The sequence below is a fragment of the Pygoscelis adeliae genome, unplaced genomic scaffold, assembly GCF_000699105.1.
Source record: "Pygoscelis adeliae isolate BGI_AS28 unplaced genomic scaffold, ASM69910v1 Scaffold290, whole genome shotgun sequence".
NCBI lineage: Eukaryota > Metazoa > Chordata > Aves > Sphenisciformes > Spheniscidae > Pygoscelis > Pygoscelis adeliae.
In genome coordinates, this window is record NW_008823965.1 from 767838 (window position 1) to 777546 (window position 9709).

Sequence of the window (9709 nt, forward strand, 5' to 3'; positions counted from 1 at the left end):
TCTTTTTTTTTTTTTTTTAATGAATCTATATTGCCAATGTTTTTGTAATGTTTTTCTTTATAGATGCCCAACGTATTGCTGCTCATGCTCGCACTGCATCAACTAGTCTGTTCCATGAAACAGACCTAGTGGTCTCTTACACTGACCTTGACAATCTCTTCAATTCTGATGAAGATGAACTAACAGTAAGTGATGTGCAAAAGTAATAGCAGCTGCTAGACAAAAAAACTGCAAGGAACAAGTATGTCTTTTTGTGGTTTTGGGTTGTTGGGGTGTGTGTGCGTGTCTTTTTTTTTTTTTTTTGGCATTTGTAGGAGAGGTTGCAAAACATGCATATTAGCAAGTGCTGTGGCTCCTCTATAGCAGACGTACTGTTCTGGTTGACTCATACAATCATATTTTTGATACAAACAAGCTTTTGGTCTTCTATCCTTACTATCTAGACAGTATATGCTTCTTGAATATACCTTTAGTTACAATTTTACAGATTCAACAGTGATACTAGTGCTCTTTTCCTATGGTCTAGGTTCTGTTTAACTAGTCAATAAAGGTAATGCTGAAACAAAACGAAAACTTCTGAAAGAGAAGAGGCATTTAAACACGTGGACATTCTGCCAAATAAGCTGCTTCATTGCGGCAGCTATTGTCTTGGAACAGTTTCTCTTGCAGTCTCCGATGGCTCTGAATCCATTATCTTTCTAGTTTCTATTTCAATACTGTTTGTAATCAGTTGTCTTTTCTGAACTGTACTTTGCTCCATGCTTAATCCTAAATCCCCTTACCCGGACAAAATGCCCATCAACTTTAATGGGAGCTGTAGCTGAGTAAGGGCTGAGGGATCTTAACAGCCATCAAAGGTCATCATTACATAAAGCAAGTGTATTTGCTCTTAAACATGAAGACTCTTATTTTCTATAGACTTTAGTACTGTCTAAACATTGTAAAATATCTCTTGTTCTTTTAATTTCAACAGCTTTTCTTCCTTGTACCTCTTGTTCCAGGATTTGTGTTTCTCTTTTCTATTCCTGTTCATGTGGTAACATCAGTAATGTTAGCATGGCTTTGGGAGTGTGTATGTTTTTTCTGATAGATTGTGAGCAGCCCTATTTAGCTTTTTTTAATATGTCTGCTAACAGGCTGAGAGTTATTTTATAACCAGTCTTTCATTTTAATAGCATCATGACTTGATGGGAGAGCATTCTCTGAGTTACAAGTATTAAGGGAGGACAAGTATAACCCCAACTACTAGCATTGGGCTTCTGATTTGTATAATATTTAGAAAAATTAAAATAAAATCTCAGCTTTGTATGTCCACTGCACATGAAATTTCCTGTTAGCAGGAAATATGAACGTGTGTTCATGTCTGAAGTGATTTTATTACAATACTTCTTTCTTAGCCTGGATCTAAAAGAACGGTGAATGGCGCTGATGACAAATCCAACTGCAAAGAGGCAAAAGCAGGAAATCTAGACCCACTGTCATGCATAAGTAAGCTTTATTTGTTTTTTCCAAATAGAATACTAGCTCTAAACATTTGATTGCTAATATGTTGGAAACATATGTTTCATCTGCCCTACTGAAATTTTAAGACAAAGGAAATACTTCAAAATGTTTTCATGTTCTAAAGCCTACTTCTAATCTGAAATTAGGCACTGCAGATCTCCATAAAATGTATCCAACTCCACCTTCTTTGGAACAACATATTATGGGATTTTCTCCAATGAACATGAATAATAAGGAATATGGCAGTATGGACACTACACTTGGAGGAACAGTACTTGAAGGGAATAGCTCTAGTGTGGGAGCTCAGTTCAGAATTGAAGTAGATGAGGGTTTCTGCAGCCCCAAACCTGCTGAAATAAAGGTAGGTGGTGCTGATAGTCCTGATAAATGTTTCTAACGATTATTGTTCAGTTATTACTTAATCCTGAATAGGAACTGTGGAAAGCTAAGTACACTTTTTAACCTGTGTCCTGCATTATACTGGGGTAGGTAATGCACATTCTAGTAAGTAGAATATAGTATTTTACCACTTAAACTTCAAGAAAGAGTAATACATAATTAGCCATTAGTAAGCTTGAAGGAATGCATTTGAGTAATTGTAGTTCGTTTGTTTGTCTTGTGTTGGCATATTGCTTTTTTGGAGGACCGTGGGTGCGAATGATGTGTGTATAAATCTAACTTCCTCTTTTGCAGCTGTATCAGGATTAAATATTAAAGAACTACTGCTTGAACTTAGTCACATTTTTTTGAGACGCATTTTAATTGCTGAAGTTATCTAATTTACATGCTGATGCTTTACCATGTCTAACTTCTAGGATTATTCTTATGTTTATAAACCTGAGAACTGTCAAGCTTTAGTGGGATGTTCCATGTTTGCACCACTGAAGACGCTTCCTAGCCAGTGTCTTCCTCCCATCAAACTGCCGGAAGAATGCATTTATCGCCAGAGTTGGACTGTGGGAAAGTTGGATTTACTTCCTCCGGGACCTGCCATGCCATTTATCAAAGATGGGTATGACCTGCGCCGCAAATGTTTAAGATTTGTAAGGTGGTCAGTTAACCACACTATAGGAAGCACCCCTAAAGTGTTCTTTTTTTTGTAAATCTGTAATGAGAAATATTTGTATTTCTCATTACAGATTTACACTGGCTCTGGTCAGTTTATACAACTGACAAGAGCCTTTAAAAAAAAATCCTTATGATTAAACCTTACTGTAAGAGGCTGTCTTCTCAAATAGCTTCTTAACTGTGCATACATTTTATTCCTTGTCTCATTTAAAGGTTTCTTGGGGAAGCTTAATGGTGCAAGTCCAGTTTTAATAAGTAATGAAGATGGTAACAATCAAGATAAATGTAAACTTGGGACTTTGTTTTTGTGGTGGTGTTGTAGGTATTGTAAGGGCTTAGCAGGTGGTGCTTCTGTTTGTTAAATTATTTTCTTAAATAGCAGTAATCTCAGCTGTATTGGGACTAGGAAAACATTTCCTTTGATTGGAAGCTATGCCCAGTGTGACACTGCAGTAGGCATTTCTGTAATCTGTATTTGGTAGTGATGGTCTTGCTGGCCGTTCTTGAAAATATTCGTTCCTCGTTCTCTTCTGCATTAGTAGCTGGTATAAATGGATTAGGCATCAAGGAGGCTATGTATTCATTGAAAAAATTACATGAATATTAAATCTTGGAGTAAATTCTGACCTTGTTTCTGATAGGGTCATTCATAAGCAATATGTTTCCAGGTCACATTAGCCTTATAGGGCTTTGGAGATACTCAGCTGCTTAGGAAAGAAAATGTTAAACGTTTCCAGGTGATATTTTCCTCGTGGATCCAGCTGAATCCACTGTTGATAGACCCGATATATTTTCTTAGTGTGTGTCAACACAACGTGTAAATAAAACATGAACAAAAAAAGGTGTCCTTTAGACTCCATACAACCATAGAATTTATAATTTATTCTGACCACACTTCTTTCCTGGAAGCTTTGTGCAGAGGAAAAGACGAAAGGAGGAGGGGAAAGATTCTTTAACAGTGCTGTCAGTGGGAGTCCTGCAAAGTCATTTAGAACAAATGCTCTTGAAGTTCCTTAGGGAATGAAAATCTTGCTGTGGATTATGAAAGACTAGTTTAAAAAAGCAAATATTAATTAGGAAGGTCCTTCTTTAGAAATTTGAGACTTAAACTTCAAAACCAGTATGTTGTGTACTTAAAGTATTTCCCTCTTCTTGTGGCTGCTATTAGTGATGGAAGCACTATGGATCAAGAGTATGGCCCTGCATACACACCACAAACTCATACTCCGTTTGGGATGCCACCAAGTAGTGCACCTCCCAGTAACAGTGGAGCTGGAATTCTCCCTTCTCCTTCCACCCCTCGTTTCCCAACTCCTAGAACACCAAGGACTCCTCGAACACCTCGTGGAGCTGGTGGACCTGCAAGTGCACAGGGTTCAGTCAAATATGAGAACTCTGATTTATACTCACCAGCTTCCACACCATCGACATGTAGACCGCTTAATTCTGTTGAACCTGCAACTGTGCCTTCCATTCCAGAGGCACACAGTCTTTATGTGAATCTCATCCTCTCAGAGTCTGTAATGAATCTCTTCAAAGACTGTAACTTTGACAGCTGCTGCATATGTGTTTGCAATATGAACATCAAAGGTGCTGATGTTGGAGTTTACATTCCTGATCCAACACAAGAGGCCCAGTATAGGTGTACCTGTGGTTTCAGTGCTGTTATGAATAGAAAATTTGGCAACAGTTCTGGACTGTTTCTTGAAGATGAATTGGATATTCTAGGACGTAATACGGAGTGCGGCAAAGAAGCAGAAAAACGCTTTGAAGCTCTCAGAGCTACTTCTGTTGAACATGGCAGTGGAGGACTGAAAGAACCTGAGAAACTGCCCGATGAGTTAATACTGTTGCTGCAGGATCAATGCACCAACTTGTTCTCGCCGTTTGGAGCAGCGGATCAAGATTCCATTCCCAAAGTTGGTGCAGTTAGCAACCTGGTACGTGTAGAAGAAAGGGATTGTTGCAATGACTGCTACTTAGCCTTGGAACATGGACGGCAGTTCATGGACAATATGTCAGGAGGGAAAGTTGATGAAGCACTTGTGAAAACTACTTGCTTGCACCACTGGTCAAAAAGAAATGGTAAATATTGAAAACTACTTGTCCACCTATGAATTTTTCTTTTAAGGGTTCGGTTTTTTGTTTTTCCTTTGTGAATATTGGATGCTTAAGACTGTGTTTCCACCTGCACGCTTGCATAAACTTCTGTTTTAACAGTGTTCAGAATAACCATTCCTTTTAGGTTCTGTGCTCGTACCAGACACCAAGCAGAGTGTAGGCCTTGGCTACCATCAATTGTAAATTCCTAACATAAATTTGAAGTGTAATGTAAGACCACAGTAACTGTCCACAACGCTTCACTAGGCTTATTCTTTTAAAGCAGCTTTTGGTGACTGCATCTACAGAGGCTCTGTGGAATGAGTGTACATAGGAAGTGTAGGTGGTTCAAATGGTTACTGTATCGTCAAGGCTACTGTGGTAGAATTAAACAAGATTTATGATTCAGTTGGCTTCCCCCTCTTCTTCAAGGGGAGGCGGTAATTTAATGGCCTGTGTGGCAAATAAAGCACTATTGTAGCCTTCGCTGTATGTTGGATCTGCCAGAGATCCTTGGATTTTTTCCTTCGAGGGCCTGACTAATGATATACTGTCTCGTGGAATACCCTTTATTGTGTGCATTTGCATGCTTTTCCTCTCAATAATAGTCTCTTCAAGTAGCAACTCTAGCAGGGTGAACAGTGAAATATGAAACTTTGATAGCAGTTAGCTGCGATTCATAGTTGTTAATGAGGATGAGGAGGACTAACAGTAAAACACAGCTAGGTTTCTGTGTATCGGTGGGGGATTAAGTTTAAAAGCCCAGGCTATAGATAAATCAATGTTCTTGGGCACCCAGGAGAAGACTCAGTGTTATCGTGACCTTGGTATTTAGGATAAAAAGATGTAAAGATACTTTTAAATGGAAGGCGATGAAATTATAGCCACACCAAATTTTGTGTCAGCTTTTTATTCTTAAACACTGTACATTAAATGGCATAGTGGTGGCAAGCTGATGAAATGGGCTGTGACTGTTTGAGGCTTCCCTCAACTTCTATGAAGTGAGCACTGGGTGGCAGTCTGCCTAACCCTCCTTTATTTGGAGGGAAAATCCTGTAGTTTAAGGGTTGTACAACTCGTTTGTTTGGGTAGGGGGTTTTTTGGTTGTGTGGTGGGTTTGTTGTTGTTTCGTTGTGGGGTTTTTTTGTTTTTTAATTTTAGGGTTTTTTCCCTTAGTTTAAATCATAAGATGGTAAGGCTTTCAAAGGAAAAAGCTCTACAGGGGAAAAAAAAAATCCATCTGTGTTTTTTTTAAGTGGTTGAGAGGGGAAGAGGGAGAACTCTAAATCTGTGTACTTGACTTTTTATATCATGGCCTTTGGGTGGCCTGCATGTACATTTCAGAAGAGAGTGACTTTGATTAAAATCAAGGTGGTTTAGGATTCTGGGTTGTTTGTGGAGGGCTTTATTTTATCCTGTTGTTGCGGTAGGCCTTGACAATTTTTTTGTCCTTTCAGTTGTGGATGTGAGCATGCAGTGTTCCCAGGACATCCTTCGTATGCTCCTCTCGCTCCAGCCAGTTCTTCAGGATGCAATTCAGAAAAAGCGAACAGTCCGGTCTTGGGGTGTGCAAGGCCCCCTCACGTGGCAACAGTTTCACAAAATGGCTGGCAGAGGCTCTTACGGTAAACTGCTGTGTAGATTCCTGTCTGTTAATCTCTACTTGATCCAGCCACCAAACCTCAGTGTCTGGATGCTGTTCAGCCTATTGGAATTCTAAACAGCATTTGACCTTTCTTTAAACTAACAAGAGCTATTAGGGGAAAATTCTTCTCTTTAGAAAAACAGAAAATATTTATATCTTTAATTCATTTACTGTTTTAAGGAATATGTGTGTTTAAAATTAACAGCTTCAATTGCACTGTTTATATACACCTGACACTTCTCCAGGTGAGGGACTGAAATTGCGAAGATGGATTTAATGTTAAAAACAGAGTAATTGCTTTTTTTTTTTTTTTTTTACTCAGAAGAATTACTCCATTTTAATTACTCTAAAAATAGAGTAGTTAAAAATACTAGCTTTGAAATGCTTGAAAAAGTGTGCTTTATTGCTCAGTAGTTTCAGAACTCTGTTGAAGATCTGAGGTTATCCAGTGTGTTGTCTATGATAAATATTTGGAGTGGCCAACATGTGATGCACATTTACAGATACAAGGTAAACTTTGTGCACTGAAGATTTAAACTGACTTCATTAGCATATGAGATTGATTTACCACTGTGTAGAAGAGTGACCTTTCACCAGCGGATCTTTTGTAGCTATATTTAGAACATGGTGATTATACTTTTAGCGTACATGTAAACGCATGTTCTTAAGGTGGGTGGTTTTTTTTTTTCCTTCTGTGGTCCTTTACATATCTGCTTATACTATTTACATTTCTTCCGCCTCTTTTTTTGATCGTTGATTGCTTACACTCTGTGGGGAAGGCTTCCTGGACAGTAAAGATCCGTTCCTGATTGTCTGTATACTGATAGAAATATTAAACAGCTGTGGAACTTCTTGAGGCCCTGAGAGATTTCAAATAAAAATAATTAGCTGATGCTTTTTTGCAGAGGGTTGGATCATGACTGCAGGTTTTTCGTTTTCATCTGTTAAAATGAGAACTATTCCATTTATAATCAGTGCTACTTCCTGTTAGATGCTGGGAACACTAGGTTTTTTTCTAGTCATGTTTCCTAAAAGCAGGGTGTTAATTTTAAGCTTCCTGCTTAATATATTGTGTCTTGCTTTTCCAGGAACTGATGAGTCCCCGGAACCACTGCCAATCCCAACATTTTTGTTGGGATACGATTACGATTTTCTGGTGCTGTCTCCATTTGCATTGCCATATTGGGAGAGGCTGATGTTGGAACCTTACGGATCTCAAAGAGATGTCGCTTATGTTGTGGTGTGCCCTGAGAATGAGGCTCTGCTGAACGGAGCAAAAAGCTTCTTTAGGGATCTGACTGCAATATACGAGGTACATTACTTAATGGCAGTTAGCAGTGAAATGGATTTTTGAAAGACTGTTTCTAATACATACTCATAACTACCTATTGGGCTTGTCTCAGATGATATAAACGCTTGCACAGAATGCCGTCTCAGAAAGCTACTAGAAAGGATTTTAGGAATGGGCACTTGGAAGATAAGGGTTGTTCCTGCTGCTCACCATTCCTTTTGGGAGTCTTTATCTGATAAACGCCACTCAGTGGTAAAACTCTGTATTACCATTTTAATTGTTTTAGCGGCATTTAATTAATTAATTAAATGCATGTATTACTTGGATTGCGATTAAGATTAGAGTAGATGATGTATGAACCTGTTTTTCTTGCATTTAGGAAAACCTGAAAATACACCATAAAATCACTATTAAATATTTCATACTGGTGTAGTATTCTAGAATTAAATGTTACTTTGGAATATCATAACTAAACTACGAGTTCTCTGTCTTTATATATGTGCTCCTTTGTGTGATATTTAACAGTTTTTAAGGCTTACAAATTCCTTATCTTGCATCTTCTTTACCTTCTTCGCAGTCATGCAGGCTTGGTCAGCACAGACCTATCTGTAAGTTATTGCCTGATGGGATCATGAGAGTTGGACCTACCGCTTCAAAGAAACTTTCTGAGAAGTTGGTCACAGAATGGTTCTCACAGACAGCTAATGCCAACAATGAAGCATTTTCCAAACTCAAACTATATGCCCAAGTCTGCAGATATGAGCTGGGTATGAAATTTTTATTTAGTGTTTCTTATTTCATACAGTTACGACTTAACTCCATTCCAGTAGAGGAGAGGAAATCATTGCATTTGTTCATTGAGTCTTACTGCTTGTTGCAGTTTTCTGGTTTTAAGCTTGGGGGGGCAGGGCAGAAATCCAAACCCCCATATATTTAGATATGTGCTAAAATGGCTTCTTATATTCTAGCAGTATCTTTAGGGAGCGGCAGCGTTGCTGCCTGACAGGGACTTTGGTTGTCTTTTTGTATTGGTGACTTAAATTCTCAAGCAGTGATTTCTAGCAATTCAGCATGGATGGGAAAAAAAAAAAATTAAAATAGATTTCTGGATATTTCTGAAAGAGTCTTATGAGAGTGCTAGAATTTGAAAATTTAATACAGGTATTTTAATTTGAGAGGTAAAATGTATGCTAAGGGTTTGCTCTCTGTTTTGTTAAAACTGTATACTTACATAGATGAAGTATGTTTAAGAACAGCTGCAATATAAAATTTATGCTTTTTTCTGGTTTTAGGTCCTTATCTTGCTTCTCAGCCTTTGGACAATTCTTTACTTTCCCAAACAAATCTGGTCCCTCCCTCCAGCCAGCCGGCTTCTGCTCTGCCCCCTGTGACAGCTAATGCTGGAAATCCTAACACTCCATCGTCTGCTCCTGCAGCTCCCACCAGTAGTACTATGACAGCAACATCAAACAGTGCCATGTCTTCTGCAGCTACTACAGCTAATTCAACGCTGACGACCACTGCCCCATCGTCCTCTTCTGCCAATATAGGCAGTGGGATACCAACAAGCAAGCCTTCTTCATTTCCGCCTTTTAGCAGTATGAACAATACCACTTCTGCCTCCCTGCCCGCCCAGGCTGCAACAGTCCAAAATGGGCAAACAGGAGGACAGCAGCCACAGCCAACACTGCAAACAGCGGGGATGTCTGGAGATACTACTTCAGCGCCTGCACAGCCCCATCCAGAGGTTTCCGAAAGGTAATGAACTGCAGAGTCAAACCTGCTTCAGCTAAAAAAAACCCAAACCCTCAGCTCAACTAACGTGAACCTATTAATGCCGCTCTCGTCCCCTCAGTAAAAATCTCCTATGTATTTTCTAGTCACCAGGCTGCTTTTTAGGGAGAATGGGAGTTCATTCATGGTGGAGCTGAACTTTTTGATTCCAATCTTAGCTGCAGTTCTAATTGCATCTCAGTGTGTGCTGTGGTACAAAAATAAACTTTCTCTTTTTTTCTTCTCTCTCTAAAGAGAAAAAAATACACCAAACTACTCACTTCTATATTTTAAGGGGGGGGGGGGCGGGGGGGGGAGGAGGGCACAGG

General features: G+C 39.1%; 1 protein-coding gene across 3 annotated transcripts in view; it reads left to right on the forward strand.

Moving 5' to 3' along the window:
- The window catches only part of MED13 (mediator complex subunit 13), a 56597-nt gene that overhangs the window by 38788 nt on the left and 8100 nt on the right, over positions 1–9709 (forward strand). For all 3 annotated transcript variants that reach the window (XM_009323935.1, XM_009323943.1, XM_009323951.1), the window contains 9 exons: positions 64–185; positions 1398–1488; positions 1650–1864; positions 2319–2515; positions 3740–4656; positions 6129–6296; positions 7405–7628; positions 8185–8374; positions 8900–9365. In XM_009323935.1, coding sequence (XP_009322210.1) covers positions 64–185; positions 1398–1488; positions 1650–1864; positions 2319–2515; positions 3740–4656; positions 6129–6296; positions 7405–7628; positions 8185–8374; positions 8900–9365 — 2590 coding nt within the window. The remainder of the gene's footprint in view (positions 1–63; positions 186–1397; positions 1489–1649; positions 1865–2318; positions 2516–3739; positions 4657–6128; positions 6297–7404; positions 7629–8184; positions 8375–8899; positions 9366–9709) is intronic.